Below are 20,239 nucleotides of genomic sequence, written 5' to 3' on the forward strand. Positions count from 1 at the left end.
AACAAAAATTAATAATTTTATAGCACCTGGCTATTATGCAGAAAAGAATAGTTATAGATCTTATTCAAAATTTTTCCAGAAAATAAAGGACTGATCAAAACCCCAAATCAAAGTAGATCTGCACACCTGAGATCAGTTCTCAACAATTGCATGTTTCATCAACTTCATTATTGTACTTTTTGAAGCTAATTTTGTACCACAATCAACCAGTAACTACCAACAAGAAGCAACAAGAAGCAACAGATAGCTCACAACCTGCAAAGATGGTGGCTCCCTGGATAGGTCTTTCCTCTTCTCATTGTGTTAGTACTTTCCAGATACTGAGAAATAGCACAGAATTTCAAAACGGTTTTTTCCCCATTTGTGTATCTTCAAAGTAGAAAAAGTACTCAATGTTTTTGTAGATGGTTGGCATACAGGTGAATATAATCTTGTAATAAATAACTATATACTGCCCAAAGACAATTCAGAAAAGACAGATGAAAAATACAGACGAGCCCTGAGCTAACTAGAACTCCTAAGAGTGCAAACAACTCGGCAGCAATCTGGCTTCACGTTGGCTTTTTTGCAAAAAGCAGCACAGCCCAAGTTAACAAGCTCTCTGAAGGGGTGACAAAATGAGGTGCAGTTGTGCATGCTACAGCCACTTTGTCAGAGTTTTAAGGTTCTTCTCCATCCACTGGATATTCAATTGGATGACTTCCAAAGCCTCCTGGACACAGCGCAGTCGAAAGGTTGCCTCTGATTGATTTTCAAAGAATGTCTGGACCTATAAATCGTAGAGAGAAGTATTTCAACAGAAGAAAAGAACAATAACTCCATATGTATTTTTTAAATGCTTGTGTTTTATTTGTTAGTTAAATACACTTTTCAAATAATCTTTAATTCAGTGATGGCTGTGCTAATGTCTTAAAAGAAACAGAAACAAGGAGTTCTTTAATAACTGGGGTACTTAGTACATCAAATTCCTGATCAAGTATGGAGAGATCTGAAGTAAGTAAAAAAAAACAAGTTCCACTTATTCCCACAAGGATCAAGTTTTCAAATTGAAAACAGGAAAAAACAGTCCAAATAAAAGTAAATGAAGTAGAATTTAAAATTAGTTTTTGTGCCCAATTTTACCCTTCAAAATAATTTTATTAGGACTTAAAAAGAAACTTGGCATAATGATTTTAATTCAAAAGATTATTTGTAAACATTGATTCAAAAGAACACCTGTACACCTATGTTTATTGCAGCACTATTTACAATAGGTAAAACCTGGAAACAACTCAAATGCCCAAAAACAGATGACTGGATCAAGAAGATGTGCCATATATACACAATGGAATATTACTCAGCAATCAAAAAAGATAAACTCATGCCATTTGCAGCAACGTGGATGGGACTAGAAGGAATTATGCTCAGTGAAATAAGACAGAAGGAAAAAGAAAAATATGGGATGGTTTCACTTATAGCAGGAATTTAGGGGAGCCAAATAAGACATCAGTGTAAAAAAAAAAAATAACAGTACAAAACACAACAAAGCAAAAACAATTATAAATCAGAGACATCCTGCAGGGGAGGAGGAGGGAGAGGGATCAGAGGGAGGGAGGGAGGAGCACAGGGGACTGAGGTGATGGTGCACACGTGCACTGGTGAAGGAAACTCTATGGGGACTACACCTGAGCAGGTGGGGGGAAGAAAATATTGTTTAAAAAGGAACAATGATGTAAAAAATAAAAAAAATTAATATAAAAATATAATAAAGAATAATAACAATATTACAAACTCTTAAAAAAAAAACAAACAAAAAAACCCCAGAAGATTGTATCAGGAAGACAGCTGTTGAAATGAAATCAGAATTTTTCATCACTGACATATATTCACTCTTCAGAAATTATCCCAAAGCAGAATTGTTACCACGGATGAAGGCAGACAGAGAGAAGAGACAGGAATTAACACTAGAAGTCACCATCTCACTTAAACTGACTAGCCTGAGGGAAAGGGCTACCCTGTGCCCCTACTGACCAACCTCAGACAAATGTGCCTTTGTTGAAAACAGGTGAGTTGATCCAGCAACAATACTTTGTATGGTGTAAGACCCCAGATGGAACCTGAAGAAACACAAATAAAAGAACAAAGAAATGAGGCAGTTGGTGGTGAACAAAGTTCCTGAGTGCAAAGGAAATGCTTTAATGGAAGGTCTACATGTCCAAGGCAGAGTGGAGTCCTGCTCCTGGGAACTGCAGCTCAGTCAATACAAAGCAGTCCTGCACACACTTAACATCAGTGGGAAGGAAAGGTGGGCAGAAAAAGGAAAGAGAGCCTCTAGATAAATTATTAATACATTTAATCTACTGTAAAGTTACTTCATATACTCAGAAATGTCATTATTACTTTAAAAGAAAGAAACATCCATGAGTATGAGTTCTTAACTGGCTCCTTGGCAATTAAGAGGTATTTTTCTACATGCATAACTAAAGAGCGATTCTGAAATAGTCTGTGGTCATGCATAGCTAAGTGACCTGGTATTCTGATTAGTACTCAAATGGAATACCACAGTTAAATGACTCATGTTAGAGGATTATTTCTGCAAATGTGAAAATTTCAGGGTGTTTCAAGAGAACTGTCACTGAAGCATTTTTCCTTCATAGAAAATTATAACTCCTGTGAACGACAACTTTGGGAACTTTTTCCAAATTTAGAGTCTGAGAATACTAGAAAGTAGTAATCCTCTGAGAAACTTACTTCTGAACAAGCTTATTCCAGTTCTCTTTGACAAAATCCCATGCCAATAAGTGTCCAGGAAAATGTCGGCCCACTGTTCTAATGATGAATGACAACTTTTGTGTTCGGATGGTATCTCCATTGAGGCTACTTGTCATTAACCTGAAAAAAAAGCAGATTTAGCATCCACAATAATTATTCATGATGAAGTGAAGACTGAATTTAAATTAGTCTTGGTTTTCTAATTAAAGCTCTGTAAAGAACAGAAGCTTATAGTTAGTCTAAGATTGATCAATAGATTGAAAATTTGTTTTTTTTTAAATTAACTCACTAATGAGATATACACTCAAATATAGTGCCACATAATAGTACTTCTTGATGTAATAAGGACATTTATGAAAAACTTTTGGGTAGAATTTATTGTAACTGTAGTATTTTTTCTGTTAGAAACCTTATTTTATTTGAATAGGCAGGTTTCTTATTACTCCTAAAAAACTGGAGCTACATTTTAGAATCTTAATATTAATAGTTAGCATTTATTGCTGTTCCATATTATTAATGTCCAATATTACTGACACAACAATACTTAAAATATTATCCCCATTTTATAGCTTAGGAAACTGAGGTTATGTAATTGTCCCTGTTACACTGACCATAAATACTAAAGCCTGGCATTTGAATGTAAACAGTCTCATCTACTATACTATAAAACTTGCTAATAGTGAGGACCCACATACCCAGAAAAGAATGTGGTATTTTTATTTATTTATTTATTTTTTAAAGATTTATTTATTTATACAAGCACTGGATATAGTCAGAAGTGTGGGAGGGTGAGAGAATTCACCAGAGCCAGAGCGGGGAGCAAAGCAGGCAGAAGGACCGAAGTACACTGCTGAGGGGAACAGCGGGCAGCAGGAGAGGTCTGCGCTCCATGCGGGACCCTCCTCCAGTGGCCGGGGAGCAGCCGGGGATCGAACCAGCGGTGCAGAGGCTGCCGGCAGCTTCGCAACCCAGCGCTCAACTGCTGCGCCACCAGGGAGGCCCAGAATGTGGTATTTTTGGAGGGAAAAGCCCACATGTCCACTGAAACATGGTGAGTTACAAAAAGTATGATAGTTATGCTATGGAATACTATGCAGCGATTAAAAACAAATGAAGTTGGCTTTATGAACTGATGTGGCAAATCTCAGAGTGACTGTTCATTAATAAAGAATGTCAGGGTAAGGTATAAACCTATGTTTATGTATGTAAATACACAAGATTAACAGTTAAGAGAAAATAATGGAAGTGAAAGACAAGAGATACTTTCATATTTTATTCTACTTTCTTAGATATTGTATAAATACTTTATAATGGGAATTTATTAATGTATACTAGTTTAAAATAACACTATTACAAATATAAAAACTAAATTTTTTTCTCCATTTACACAGCTTAGAGGCTGGCTACTGCTTATATACAGTGTATCCTCTGGAACATGAATGTAGATAGGTGCTGAGGACATCTCAGAAAAATTATTTGGGTTTATCTGAGCAAAACTATACCAGAGAAGCAATGATACCAAAGTGCCTCCCTCTTTCTCAAGTTGACATTCAAGATGACTTCATACTTCTCTTAGCTATACAGAGCTCATCTACCCTGTCAATGACTATTCATCCCCTAAGGAAGCCCTACTTAAACTGCCTCTCTTTCCTCCATGTGAAACTACCATGTCCAGGTCTGTATCAGCTGAGTATTATAAAGTAAAATTCTGACAAGTTCACAAGAAAGGGTAATGTATAAACTGTGACATGTTACCATTTTCTAAAGTGTCTTTATTTTCAAAATTATAGCTTGGACAGAGCAGTGGTTGACCAAAAAGAATGAAGCACTAAGTGGATTTAAAGACAACCTGCCAAGGGGATAAAGATGTTTTTAAACAGAAAGTAGGAGGAAGTTGTGATTCTGGCATCTACTGATGTCTTCTGGCCAAGAGGAACAGGACACAGTCTCTGGCCACTAGGAACTCACAGATGTTCACAAAATACAGAGCAATATATATTACAATATGGGGTGGCAAGTTCTATGGTAGAAACATAGCAACAACTATGGGGGTGAGTAAGAATATGGAAGGAAGTACAGTTCACTGGCTTTATTATTTTGTGCTTATCTATCCAGGTGCATCCTGAAGTGAAATCCAAAACCGCCAGGCTGCTCCATGGTGTTCAAGTCAGGTCTCCTTCCACCCTAGGAGCGCAATGCTTTTAAGCCTTTGGTTTCTATATATCATATCCCTTGGGAGGTTTCATACCAGTAAAGTTTCCGTACATCCTCTGAGCTGGCAAGAGCTTTAAGAATTTTATTCTTCTCTGCTTCTGAGCCTATAGAGACATACTTGCTTAAGAGGAAAGTCCAGCCTCTCTCAGTTTTTGCTCCCACTTTGAACACGGTAGTCATAACATCAGCAGGTAGGCTGTAAGAGAGGTGGCCAAACATGAGAACAAGAAGTCCTGGTGTTTTGGGGGTCATAGCAGACAATAATTAAAAGCCTCCTCACTGTACCATGAACAGTCAAGAAAAAGATTAGTTCAGAGGCTACTACTTTCCTAGTGGGGTGACTTTAAACAACCCCATTTCAATTCAGTACAATAATTATTCATTGAGCACCCACAAAGTACCAGCCAGGCACCTGGCTGGATGCTGGGGAGAGGAAGAGGAATGGGACACAGTCTTTGCCCATTAGGAACTCAGAGACTTTCACTAAGTACAGAGCAATAAGGACATATGTTATAATACAGGGTGGCAAGTTCTATGGTAGAAACATAGCAATAAATGTGGGGGTGAGTAAGAAGATGGAAAGAAGTACAGTTTACTGGCTTTATTAAGGTCTCAGAGTTGGGAAGGATCTCACAAAAGGTTACTCCCCATCCCAACTCTCCATTGAATCTTTTCCCATGTGCCTAGTAAGGAGCCTGGAGAGAACCAATCATCATCAAAAATATTTCTACTAACAGGTAACTCCGCATGCTATGTGTTCCTAAAATAAATGATACATGTTTGATACCATCATGGCAGCTACCAAAAATAGGTATTGGCAAACATGTGGAGAAAAGGGAACACTGTACAATGATGGTGGGAATACAAAATGGTGTAGCCACTATGGAAAAAAGCATAGCAGTTCTTTAAAAAAAAAAAAAAAAAGAACTACCATATGATCCAGTTATACTACTTCTTAGTATATATCTGAAAGAACTGAAAGCAGGGTCTCAAAGAGATATCTGAGTACTCATGCTCATAGCAGCATTATTCAGAGCAGCAAAAAGGTAGAAGCAACCCAAATGTCTATCAATGGATAAAAGGATAAACAAAATATGATAGATAATATACAATGGATTATTCAGCCTTCAAAAAGGGAGGAAATTTTGACACTTGCTACAACATGGACAACCCTTGAGGACATTATGTTAAGTGAAATAAGCCAGTCATAAAGAGACAAATACTGGTTGATTTCATCTTTATGAGATATTTAGAATAATGAAACGCATAAAAAATAAAGTAGATTGGAGGTTGCCAGGGACTGGGGGAGCAGAAAATGAGGAGTTGTTGTTTAATGGGTATAAGCTTTCAGTTTTGCAAGATGAAAAAGTTCTGGGGATTGTACACCACCACAAATGTACTTATACTACTGAACACTTAAAAATTAAGAAAGTAAATTTTAAGTTATATGTATTTTACCACAATTAAAAATTGTATTTGAATGTAGTTGCATAGTTCACCTCCATTAACACAGTATTATAACATTTCATGACACAGAATATCAAGGTCCTGTTTTTAGTATGACATAAGGTAAACACTTGAGTAGAAGTACACCCCACCTTTGAGTTCCATTGGATGCCATCCATTTATCAAACAGATCTGTGGCAGCAGCGCTGCAGTTTTCTATGCTGTGAGTACAAGCAAAATCTAGCAAGGCTGATCGAAGCTCTCGAACAGATGGGGTGCCCTCATCAGTCCAAGTTTGTTGCTGGATTTGGTTTTGAAGCAATTTAAATACTCTATTCTAGAAAGGCAAAATGGATGATAATAGAGTAAAAATAATTAGGACAACCAAAAAAATCAGGAAAACTAGATCTCTTTTTCTGAACATTTACCCTGGAAAAAGAAAAAAAAAGGGATTGGGGGAGAGCTTAGATATTACTCATTAATATTAACAAACATATGAAGCCTACACATAGTTCAGATGAAACTATTCAATAGCAGAGGCTACATATAAGGTTGCTATCTTAACAATATACGACAGAAAGAATTAATGATTTCTGTGCAATAGGAAACCTTTCTTTTGTGTATATTCACCTAGAAAGCAGCTACTTGCCTACCAGAATATCACCTATAACTACTATTGGGAAGAAGTTAGGACTTCCTGATCGCATGATATTAGAATCCAAAAATCCATAAAGCAATAGCTAGGTAGACCTTTAACTATTTCTGAATCCAATATTAAAGGAATATTTTAAAACAACTAGTTTGATGCAATAACAAATTAATCTTACCAAATTAGCAAGAAAATGAGGACTATATGGAAGAATAGTTGTTTTTTCCCCCAATTTTTTTATATTAAAATTTTTTAACCCACAGAAAAGCTATAAGAATAGTACGATGAATACCCATATGCTGTTCACCTAAATTTACTGGTTTTTAGCACCTTACACTTGCATTTTTTCTATGCGTCTATAACACATACACACTTGTGCTTGTTTTTCTGGTTTTAGCTGAACCATATGAAAGTTACAGTATATGCCATAGCACCCTGAAAGCACCTGATCTTGTCTGAAAGTAAGTTACAGCTATCATATGCAGTTTATAAATACCTCATTTTGCAACCCCCATAAGGTAAGTAAAGAAATTCTCCTAAACAACCGTAATACCCTATCATATTTAGAATATCAACAATCACTTAGTATTATCACCTACTCTTCAGTTCATTGTTAGTTACCTCTTTTTTTTTTTCCTTAAAGATTTATTATTTATGCATACAAGAACTGTATGGTACAGGCCATACAGTGGTACAGGCCAGAGGTGTGGAGGGGTGAGAGGATTCACCAGAGAGAGTAGGGAGCAGAACAGGCAGATCTACTGAAATATACTGCTGAGGGGAGCAGTGGGTGAGACAGGAGAGGTTTGCTGCGTCATGTGGGTTGCTCCCTGGCCGGCCGGGAATTGAACTTGTGCTGTAGTGGCTGGCAGTAGCTTGATAGCGCTGTCTTTAACCCCTGCACCACGAGGGAGGCCCCTGTTAGCATTACTTCTGAATGGGATGTCATTCTTTTTTTTTTTTTTTTAAAGATTTATTTATTGATTGATTGATTTATACATACATACATACAAGCACTGGGTACAGTCAGAAGCGCGGGAGGGTGAGAGAATTCACCAGAGCCAGAGCAGGGAGCAGAGCAGGCAGAAAGACCGAAGTACACTGCTGAGGGGAGCAGCGGGCGGCAGGAGAGGTCTGCGCGCCATGTGGGACCCTCCTCCGGTGGCCGGGGAGCAGCCGGGGATCGAACCGGCGCTGCAGAGGCCGCGGGCAGCTTCGCAACCCAGCGCTCAACCGCTGCGCCACCCGGGAGGCCCTGGGATGTCATTCTTAAATGTATACTATGGTGTTAAGAAATCAAAAATCTCATTTTTTTAATCTCTCCCCATAACAAAAGCATAGAAGATATTCACAGTACATGGAAAGATATCTATATTGCAAGCTGTGGTGATACAGGACAGGATGACATGGGATTTAAAAAATCACATGAAATTTACATCAATGAATGGTACCTAAAAAGAAAAAAAAATTCTGATATAAAAATATTCATAGGCATGTTTTTTTTTTTTTTAAAAAAACTCACAGCAATAAATAAGGAGAATCAAAATGAAAAATTCACAGACACGCATGCTTTCCCTGCATGTGTTATCAGCACGGGGTACTCCTTCCCACTTTTTTAACGCCACCACCACTACCATGTTTCAGCTCAAGTAAGAAAGGACCATAGACGGCCACATGCAAAACTCTTAACCCCAGCAATTAGTTCCAAGTCTTTGTAGAGCATTGTATTCTTCTGTGTACCACTGTCAATACTTAAAATGAATTCTACTTAGAGATTTTTAAACTACTGACACCATTTTCTCAGCTAACCTTTCTCTGAGTCTCTTGTGAGCTAATGATGGGAATGGCAAAAAAGAAGTTGTGTGAGGAGAACTCAAAGTTGTGATAACATGTTAACTCACTTTTTGTTTGCTTCAAAAGCAGTGAAATAGACAACAGACACCTTGTGGAACGTGTGATTAACAAAGCCTACCAATCACTGAGAGGACATGAAGTAGAAAAATACTTTCCATGATGTCTGCTAATGTAAGGTACATAAAAGCAATGCGGAGACTCCAACTGGACACACATGACTGCACTGATATGTGCTGTTTCCCATTGATTGGCTTGACCTTCTCAATGGCATGATAACAAACTATCCTAAAACTGAAGAATAAAACAAACTTAAAAGCTATTCATGGCTATCAAACAGAAACAAAGGAAGAATGTGCAAAGAAAAAAGTTATGTATTTGAAATATTACTAAAAGAACTCAGTGGAGAAAAATGGCAATGCTCCTTGGGAGCATAAAGACTACAACATAAAGAAGATAGTAGGGGGAAAAAAATGGCACTTTAAGTAAAATACGTGAAGAGAGGGAATAATACCAAAAGATGATAAGGCTAATTCCTGAGCAGTTACTCATCAGAATTACAAAGCACAATTTTACTAATTATTCCTTGTACTAAACAATCAAGGGAAATTCCCAAAATAGTTGTTTTGAAAATGTACTTCAAATAATAACAGAGTAAAATATTTTATTTAAAAAGTATACTAATTCTGCTTTTAGAAAATTCTTGTTATTATAAAGTATCATTTTTATAAGTAATCCAAATTATAGTTTTAAAATTATAAACACATTACCTTTCCTTTTTAGCAATAAAATTAAATCTCTGTTTCCATGGCTCTAAATTTATTTTCAAAATTTAAACTCATTCACAACAGAATCTGATACTTTCTTTTCATAAAGTTAAAATGGCAAGTAGGGAGAGGGAATAAATTCATGGGTTGCACACAAGCTATTAACACTGGATATGCAACAATAACAACATGATTTAAAAAAGCAGAGAAAGATGCTGGAACTTATGTTATATATTACATATTGATTTACTGGTTTACTGTTATACTGATATACCCAGCCAGGTTTTTTTTTGGGGGGGGGGGGTTTCACTTGAAAAGGCTTTTTCCACCAATCCCTCATATGTATAAGAATGACAGACTTGTAAGTGATAAAACAGGAATATGGCTGGGATCAGGTGTTATCATCAGATTGTGAACAATTTGACAGAATTAAATGTACCTTAAGACCCTACCTATCACAACACCATAGCACATAAGACAAAATGTGGTATATAGATATGTATTACGTAGTTATGTACAGCCTGTATAGCAAAATGACCAATAAATGTACACAATGACATAAAAATTGATTAGATACCAGGTCTGTTTCAAAATTGGATCCAAGGATTCTGAAATGTCCCCAATCTCTGACTACAGTGTGTCAGATTTCGTACTTTAAGAATTTTTTTTTATATATGTATTTTTTTTTTAATAGAGGCATGTTTTATTTATTTATTTATTTGCTTGTTTGTTTTTGTTTATACATGCACTGGGTACAGTCAGAAGTGCGGGAGGGTGAGAGAATTCACCAGAGCCAGAGCGGGGAGCAGAGCAGGCAGAAGGACCGAAGAACACTGCTGAGGGGAGCAGCGGGCGGCAGGAGAGGTCTGTGTATCATGTGGGACCCTCCTCTGGTGGCCAGGGAGCAGCCGGGGATCGAACCGGCTCCACAGAGGCTGCGGGCAGCTTCGCAACCCAGCGCTCAACCGCTGCGCCACCAGGGAGGCCCTACTTTAAGAATTTTGATGCTACCAAATGACCTGAAATTAGAATAAAAATTTAAAGATACATTTCTAACTTAACTTAGCCTTACTTTTTTTTTTTAAAGATTTATTTATTTATACAAGCACTGGGTACAGTCAGAAGCACGGGAGGGTGAGAGAATTCACCAGAGCCAGAGCAGGGAGCAGAGGAGGCAGAAGGACCGAAGTACACTGCTGAGGGGAGCAGTGGGCCCTCCTCCGGTGGCTGGGGAGCAGTCGGGGATCGAACCGGCGCTGCAGAGGCTGTGGGCAGCTTCGCAACCCAGCGCTCAACCGCTGTGCCACTGGGGAGGCGCAACTTAGCCTTACTTTTAACTAACAATCAAGTGTAGGAAGATCTACAGCAGCAAAAGGGCCCTGGCCTTACAACCATACTAAGCCTCTTTGTCCTTGTCCTGTCAGTCCCTGGATCCCACCCTGAAGTATGTTCCTAATAAACACATACCTGCCCAGCAAACTGAGAATCACCACCTGGGATAAAGATGCAGAGTTACTTGAGTGCCTCACTGGGAAAATATTCAAACAATTTAACTCTTTGAACTGATTTAGCATGTGTGTTTTCAACATAGGGACACCCTGAAGTAAAGATCTAGTGCTTCCTGATGCTGAGTCCTGAATAGAGTTAATGGAGAAAGGCAGAGGAAGAATGGTTTTTGCCATCATGAAATTTAACTAGCTGGGCAGATGCAGATTACTGAAGTATTCTGCTTCCTCCTAGGGCATATTCAGTACCAATACTATTATTTACTAGTGGAAAAAAAAAAGTGAGTGATATGTAATGATGTTATTTATTGCTATCTCTACTGAGTTGAATAGTTCCTCCCCACCCTGTTCATGTCTGCCTAGAACCTGTAAATGTGACCTTATTTGGGAATAGGATTTTTGCAGATGAAAGTTAATAATATGAGGTCATTCTGGATTACAGTGGGCCCTATTGCAATGACTGAACATGGAAACACAAAAGATGCTACATGATGAGAGAGGCAGAGACTGGAGTGATACATCAACAAACCAAGAAACACAACGATTGCTAGCAACTACCTGAAGCTAGGAAAGAAGTAAAATAGATTATCCCTCAGAAGCAACCAACCCTGCCTTGCCAACACCTTGATTTTAATTATCTAGCTTCCAGAACTGTGAGGAAACAAATTTTTGTTCCTATATGACACCAAGTTTGTGGTAATTTATTATGGCAGCCCCAAGAAACTAATATACTATCCCAAATGGTGTTGATTTAATATGGCACTAAATCATTTATCAAAAATTACAGAAATTCTATAATAAAAATATATATGCAATGAAGTGTACTGGTGGCAGGTCAACTGAATAACCTTACTGAAAAAAAATGAATCTTTGTATCTACTTTATACCATATACAAAATCAATTCCATATGGACAGATCTAAATGTAATGGTAAAATAATAAGCTTTTCAGAAGAGAATATCTTAGATGCATTTCACGCATGAATATTAAGAATCTACACTAATAATTAACATCATTAAGAGACTGAAAATGCAAGCTAGTTGGGAAAAGATATCTGCAAATTAACATAATTAACAAAGTATTACTATGTAGACTTTTAAAAAAACCTTTACAAATCCATAAGAAAAAGGCAGACAATATAACAGAAAAGTAAGTAAAAGACTTGGACATTCACAAAAGAAAAAAATCCAATGGTCAATAAACATGCCAAGCAATTTCTTTTCATCAGTCATTAGGGAAATGCAAATTAAAATAAAAATTGTAATACCATGATGTACTCATCCAAATGACTAAAAGAATAAACAAGAATTAATACTCAATGTTGGCAAGGATATAGAGCCAGAATACAATTACAGATGTCATATACTGTGGATGGAGTAGAAATTGGTACAACTTTGAAAAACAATGTTTAGTATAGCATTAAGTATGTGTATGTTATAATGCAGCAATTCACTTCCAGAAACAGGTTACAAAGAAAATATATTCACCAGACATATAGACACATGTAAGAATATTCATAGCAATGTTGTTTGTAATAGCTCCAAACTGCAAACATTCCAAATGTCCATCTACAGTAGCTGACTGCTAACAAACAGCCAATCTCTTTACTATACCAATAGTTGGAAGTATGTGCAAGTGAGGTTAGTTTGCCCTAAAGAGACTGATAAGTTATTTGCCTACTTCGTTGGAAATGCACATACCTATGTTAAAAACAACAATAACAATAACACAGTTTATTAACATTTTGGATATACAGGAAATATTAAATAGTAAGTTCAAAACTGCATTTTGAAGAGAACAACTAGCGGTGGGTCTGTCATTTTAAATCTTAAACACATTGCTTATACTTTCAAACTTTTTTATTTTTAAAGATTTTTATTTTTAATTACGCATACAAGAAATGTTTTAATATAAAATCCCAGTTAAAAAATAACAAAAAATAGCTTTGATCTTTCCACCAAAAAGGTATCTTGTGAAAGATGACAATGCTAGAACACAAATTAATTTTAAATACAGCAACATAACACAACGAGTAGGACAGCATTGCAGTGAAACTTATCTGGGCTTGAATCACAGCTTTAGAGTTTACTAGGTAAGTGACTTTGGTAAAGTTATTAAGTACCCTCATTTATCTAATGAGACTAGAAATAGCTATTTGGCATTTTGTGGGATTAATCAAAGTGATTTACATTAAGCAGTAAGCACTGGATGTAGAATAAAATAAGCACTAAAATCCACTTGTTTCTGGTGTGTTTCATACCTTTATTCATTCAGCTTTTACTGAGTATCACTATGGGCCAGCCAGGTATATTTCAGGTGCTGGTTTCTGTTAAGGATGGTAGTTGAAAGTCTTATAAAATAGAAGAATTATAAAAATCCGAACAATTAGAAGAAACCTAAGAATCCATCTACTTACCATAACCATCTCACCTGCTGGTAGGGATGGGGGCAGCTCTCCTCAGAACAGATGAGAAATTTGTGGGGGAGGGTACTTTTAAGCACCATGTGCCCCCTACTGACAATAGTGCAAGATGAGAAAACTTATCACAGGGGATGAGCAGTAGGACAGTAAGAGAGGCAGAAAGGAGGTTGTTAAAAAAAAAATGAGAGGAGAAAGATGGCACCAGAGAAGGTATCTGTCTTTGCTGCCATGAGGACAATCTGAAAATAGTTCAGAGTGGTACTGGACTCAGAGGGCCCTGTGACTTGGGATGAAAACTAAGCACCTCTTGAATGGAAACTAACACTGACTGTGATAGAAAGGACACTAAAGAAATTCAACTCCATACAACTGAGTGGATGAAGACAGGTGCCTAGAAACTGTAGCCAAGCTGGGAATGTGCCATGAATATCTCAGAGTTGTGATCCTGTTTGGCCAGTGGCCCTGGGACAGGGCATGCTGATCAGTATGGAGGAACACCCTTCTTAACTGAGCAGGTATGTGCAGCAGGGCTGGGATTTCCAGGTGGGCCAGGTCTCCAGTGAAGAGGACGGGGAACAGAATGGCAGTCTTCCTCTACCACCTATTTAGGAATCAAACTGATCCTGCAAAGCATGACAGAGCAATACCTCAAAAAGACAAGTCTAGAAACACAGAGAGGAGGTCTTCCACCAGTACCAAAAATACTAGTCACTCTAGTACAGTGACTGAACTCCTTCAAGGCCTACCCTATTCTGGAATCAGCAGCTGCAGATCAGTTTTTTCTGACATACAGTGCCACCTGCTGAAAAAGTGGAAGCTCTGCAACCTCAGGAAACTTGAAGAAATTGGCAACCCAGAAAGCTACAAAATGGGGAGACTGAAAAATACAATACATAGCACCTTGAGTTCTCAAGGGGATATTTTAACTCAAAGAGAGAATAAATCTCCAAAATCCAATCACAAAGACATGAATGATCTTTTCTTCCTATCAGATACAATATTCAAAATTGCCATGAAGAAAAACTTAAATGGAAAAAATGGTGTTGGGAAAGCTGGACAGCCACATGGGAAAGAATGAAGCTAGACCATGATCACACCACACATAACAATTAACTCAAAAGACACAGCTGAAAGACTGGAAACCACAGAGGATAGGTAAACACTATATCAAACTCGAAAGTTTCTGCACAGCTAAATAAACTATCTATCACTAACACAAAAAGATACCCCACTGCATGGGAGAAAATGTTTGCACTCCCTACATCTGACCAGAGGCTGATATCTAAGATGTAAAAAGAACTGATACAATTCGACCAAGAGGAAACAAAAGAAACCAATCAAAATATGGGCAGAAGAGCTAACTAGGAAATTCATCAAAGAAGACAAACAGCAAACAGGCACCTGAAAAAATACTTATCAACACTAATCATTAAGGAAGTGCAAATCAAAAATTACAAAGAGATACCACCTCACACCTGTAAGAATGGTCCAGATGAAAAAGGCCAGAAACAACAAATTTGGGGGAGCATTTAGAGAAAAGGGAATCTTCATACCCAGTTGGTGGGAATATAGACCGGTTTAGCCCCTATGTAAAATAGTATGAATATTTCTCAAAATATTAAAAATGAATAGACCATATAAACCAGTAATTCAAAGAATGCAAAATCACTAATTCAAGGAGGTGTATGCACTCCTATGTTCATTATAGCATTATTTACAATAGCCAAGTTATAGAAACAACCTAAGTGCCAAAGACAGATGAATGGGTTAGGGAATGTGGTGTATATACATAACTCAGCTATTAAAAAAGACAAGTATTTGCCATCAGCATTAATATGGATGAAACTGGAGGGGATAATGCTAAGTGAAATAAGTCAGATGGAGAAAGACAAATACCAGATGGTGTCACTTATATGTGGAATATAAAGAATAAAAACAAAGGACAGACAAAACCAAACCAACAAGCCCCAGAAATCTGTAGAACTGTGGCTACAGGGGGAGAAGGAAGAGGAGAGTGGGGGAGAGGAACAATCATTATGGTGGTTATGTTGGTGGTGGGTGTGATGTGTTAACATACACTTGACAGCCTCCCTGGTGGCAAAAGGGGTTAAGCACTGCAATGTGAAGCTATCCGCAGTCTCTGCAGCACGAGTTGGATCCCTGGCCCGGGGGGCTACCTGCATGGCACAGCAGACCTCTCCTGTCTTGCCCACTGTTCCCTTCAGCAGTGTATTTCAGTCAGTTTGCCTGTTCTGTTCCCCACTCTGTCTCTCGTGAATCCTCTCACCCCCTGCACTTCTGGCTTTTACCCCAGTTTTTATAGGCATAAATAAATAAATAAATCTTTTAAAAAAAAAAAAAAAAACAAAACAACACATACACTTGAAGGGTGTGACCCTTTACCTGTAATTCATATACAGCACTGTAAACCAATGTTGCCTGAATAAAATATAAACTAAATAAATCATTGGTGGGTTGAAACACTCAAAAGACTGGAGCAAAAGAACAGAAGAAATGTAGTTTAGAAAAATTTTGTGCACTATCTACCAAATTAATGTATCTCCTGATCAAAAAAGGAAAAAATGTAATCTAAGCTCTTCCTTTTTATCAAGGAGCACACCAAAACCCTAAATGACTTATTCTAATTCCTGATTCAATACTTTCTTCCTTTTCCTAGCTGCCTTTGACTAGGTCTCTGAAATACCTAACTAATTTATAAAGCAAACTCTGATGTCAGAATATACTAATTCAGAGATTTAGATGAAACAAGGAATTCCTTACTTCCTCCAAGCCTTACAGACTCAGTTATCAATTCAATACGACTGAATGTGTCTAAATAAGATCAGGTTATTGGTTTTATGAAAGGCAAAACAACCTCTAGTGCTAACTCTCGTTAAGTACTCTGTGAACAAACATTCACTAGTATCATCATGCACACAACAGACATTAATAAAAAAAAAAAAGGCACTCCTAAAAAAGAATATTCTCAACACAAATATAACTGTCATTTTTATAATGATCACTAGAACATTAATAGGGAGCAGTACTTTAGAAAAAAGTCTATTTCAAGCATTTATTATATAAAAATAAGCCATGATTTGAACAGAGAAATTGTCTTTTTGTATATCATGGAGTCTATATTTTGATATACAAAAAGATCATGTTATGCTTAGCCTTTATCAATTCTTTATGGTAAGCAATGGCAAAGTAAAAATTTCTCAACTATGAAGGTGAAGAAAATAGAACTTACTGGCTGCTTTTTCAGTCTATTACTATCCAATGGAACTGTGACTCTCAAAGACAAGCACAAAAGTAAGTTGGCAAAAACATAGACTTACCACCAATCTTGAAGTCAGATCCATGTGTCCCAGTTTTTCAAGGAGGTTATAGATGAGGCCTGTTTGGAACAGGGCTTCAGTGATGGGTGCAGTACAGTTCTCTTTTCCAAGATAATCAATCAAATCAAAGGCTCTCCGAAGAGGTACCTTGCCTAGGCTGGAGGGTAAAAGAACAGAGAAAATATGTATGCTGAGACAGAGAAACTCTATGCATGCTGAGAAAGAAACTTTATAGCTAGATGACGAGTATTCAAGATCTCAAATTTAAGCTTACATAGTGGCATTCTGTAAAGTTAGACATAACAAGTTCATATGTGTAACCCAAGGCTACAGACACATTTCAGAAAAAAAACAAATAATATCTCAGTTTTAATTCCACGTCACATATAAATTGCTATTGACTCAGGACACATATTACAATCTTAGGTGAGTAATGATAGAGTACTATTTTATTTATTATAACTTATATTTACCAAGTGACAGCAGGTGGCATAAAGAGGATTTGAAACAGAAAAGATTTTATTTGTGGTTTATATTAGAAAGTGTTAAACTTGTTAAGGCAAGGTCTACTGTGACACTGAGGTGAGTCCACTTTAAAAAGTAACCATTTTATAAAAGTCATAATAATGATATAATGTCATTTCATAAAAAAAATGAACCAAAATAGGAAGGCCAAGAGCAGTCAGAAAAAACACTTTTTTTTTTTTTAAAGATTTATTTTTATTTTTTATTTTATTTATACAAGCACTGGGTACAGTCAAAAGTGTGGGAGGGCGAGAGAATTCACCAGAGCCAGAGCGGGGAGCAGAGCAGGCAGAAGGACCGAAGCACACTGCTGAAGGGAGCAGCGGGCGGCAGGGAGAGGTCTGCGCGCCATGTGGGACCCTCCTTCGGTGGCCGGGGAGCAGCCGGGAATAGAACCAGCGCTGCAGAGGCTGCGGGCAGCTTCGCAACCCAGCGCTCAACTGCTGCGCCACCGGGGAGGCCCTCAGAAGAAACACTTTTGACTGTTCCTTGTGTATCTAGGCCCATTAACAATCTAAAGTGGTAATCTTCCTATTCAGAGAATATCTGCTCTCATGGTCACTACCATTCTTGGCTTTAGGGTTCTGTAATGCACAGGGTAATTAGGGAGGCCAGCAGTACACAAACAAGGGGGCTCCAACTATTTGAGATGTTCCTGAAACCTGACTTGTATAATCACTAAGTTTAATGCTCAGACCACTACTTGAAAAGAATTCTCTCATGAAATAAAACAAAGCCTGAACTCTTACATCAATTTATTCATCAAAGTATGTATTTCCTGCTTGTTGGTATTTGGTCTTGAGAGAGAACCTAAAATTTTGCCATTAATTACTCAGTATGTTTGTAGGACTATAAAGTACCTGAAGACAAAGAAGATGTTTTATCTTTTCCCAGTCCTCCAAAATGAACTGTACCTAGCAAGCAATATATGTAATTCTTTTGAACTTCTTTTAAAAGTTCTTTTCCTTAGCCATACTTTTTAAAAATGTGTTTTAAACCCAAACCAAGCATACTCTACCCTGCAAGTTCAAAGATGTTGTTGATGAGGTTGGCTCGGTCTTTGTCACTCAGGACATGAGGATTTACATTCAACTGTTTGATTAGTGCTTCCCAGTCATCATCTGCATAGTGTACAATATAATAACCACTCATGTGTATATTGACTTTGATCCACTGCACTTCTTCTGTAAGATTGATGACACCTAATACAGACCAAAATATGAGAGCAGGAGAGAAAAAAAATTAAATTACACTTTGTTTCAAAATTAATGTTCCATTTTTATAATTAAACATTCTATTTAATCTAGTCTATTTGCATCTAATCATTAAATATCAATTATTTATATAATGGTGAACAAAAGACATATCTCTTCCTTCGTGGACCTTACAGCTTAATGTAACCAGGCAACCATGGTTACATATCTCAATATGTACACATTCCAATATCATGTAAATGTTACTGATGAAAAAAGAAAATTATTCCATTCTGTGGATGCACATAGAAGAAAAGCTTTATCCCCTAGGGGAAGTTAGAGGAGATTCCTATAAAGGAATGACATCTAAGGTGACTTCAGGAATATTGGTGTTAGCCAGGTGAAGAAGAACCCTAATTATTCAAGGTCCAAAGAGAAAATATACATGGTGTGGGTCCACTAAGTTGGCTCCCAAGTTCACTGTGGCTAGAGGAGAGAAGCAGGGAGAAAAGGCAAGTGTGCGTAGGGTGAAGCAGCTTGGAAAGGTAACGCGAGAACTATATAAAGTGTGTTCCATTCATATCTCTTTTGTTATGTTACAAAAGAAAAAGTCATTTAGAAAGTCACATAATTCTCATTTAGAAAGTCACATAATTCAAGGCTAACAAAATAAACATTAGGGAAGGATTAAGGTCTCTTTAGGCATAAGAAACAAATAGAGGGTCTCCCTAGTGGCACACAGGGTTAAGACGCAACCTATTAAGCGATCTGCAGCCACTGCAGCACAAGCTCAATCAGGGATATACCCACATGGCACAGCAGACCTCTCCCAATTCACCCGCTGCTCCCCTCAGCAGTGTATTTCAGTCAGTCTGCCTGTTCTGTTCCCTACTCTGTTTCTGGTGAATCCTCTCATCCTCTACACCTCTGGCCTGTACCCCAGTTCTTGTTTACATAAATAAATAAATCTTTAAAAAAAGAAAAAAGAAAAGAAATAGAATAATAAAAGTACATTTTGGGCTCTTACCACTACAAATATAAATGCTAAGAGAATTATTAAAATGTACACAGAATGATTTCAATTGTTGTAGAATTAGTATGGCGCTACAAAGTACATAACCATAGAAATACATTATGTCAAAAGCTGACTATAAAATATATGTAGAAATTTAAAAAAATTTTAATATTACTAATCAAGAAATGTCCTCTAAGTTGGCAATAAGGACATGAGTTTAATATAACATGACTTTAATCAAACAGTTAAAGGAATGTTTCCAAGCACCTTAATGGAAGGGATCATGCTCAGCGAAATAAGCCAAAAAGAAAAAGAAAAATACCGGATGGTCTCACTCATAGCAGGAATCTAGAACTTAAATAAGGGACCAGGAAAATGAATAACTATAAGAAAGTGAAAATCAAAATCAACAAAAAACTATGAACCAGAGACACTTTTAGGGGGGCGGGGGCGGGAGGGGAGGGATTGGGGTCAGAATGGGGGGCTGCAATTATATGGGGAATATAACAATAAAATTTATAAAAAAAAAAAAAAACATAAATGCCACATGCTTATGATTTTGT

General features: G+C 37.3%; 1 protein-coding gene across 1 annotated transcript in view; it reads right to left on the reverse strand.

The window, feature by feature from the left end:
- Positions 1-637: 637 nt before the first annotated feature.
- The window catches only part of LNPEP (leucyl and cystinyl aminopeptidase), a gene marked incomplete at its 3' end in the record, with an annotated part of 85,618 nt that continues 66,016 nt past the window's right edge, over positions 638-20,239 (reverse strand). The window contains exons 12-18 of the mRNA XM_084232869.1: positions 18,487-18,670; positions 16,944-17,100; positions 6,564-6,748; positions 5,000-5,161; positions 2,731-2,871; positions 2,015-2,096; positions 638-769 (exon numbers count right to left, since the gene is read on the reverse strand). Coding sequence (XP_084088995.1) covers positions 638-769; positions 2,015-2,096; positions 2,731-2,871; positions 5,000-5,161; positions 6,564-6,748; positions 16,944-17,100; positions 18,487-18,670 — 1,043 coding nt within the window. The remainder of the gene's footprint in view (positions 770-2,014; positions 2,097-2,730; positions 2,872-4,999; positions 5,162-6,563; positions 6,749-16,943; positions 17,101-18,486; positions 18,671-20,239) is intronic.

Source organism: Talpa europaea (assembly GCF_964194135.1).
Source record: "Talpa europaea genome assembly, chromosome: 5".
Classification (NCBI taxonomy): domain Eukaryota; kingdom Metazoa; phylum Chordata; class Mammalia; order Eulipotyphla; family Talpidae; genus Talpa; species Talpa europaea.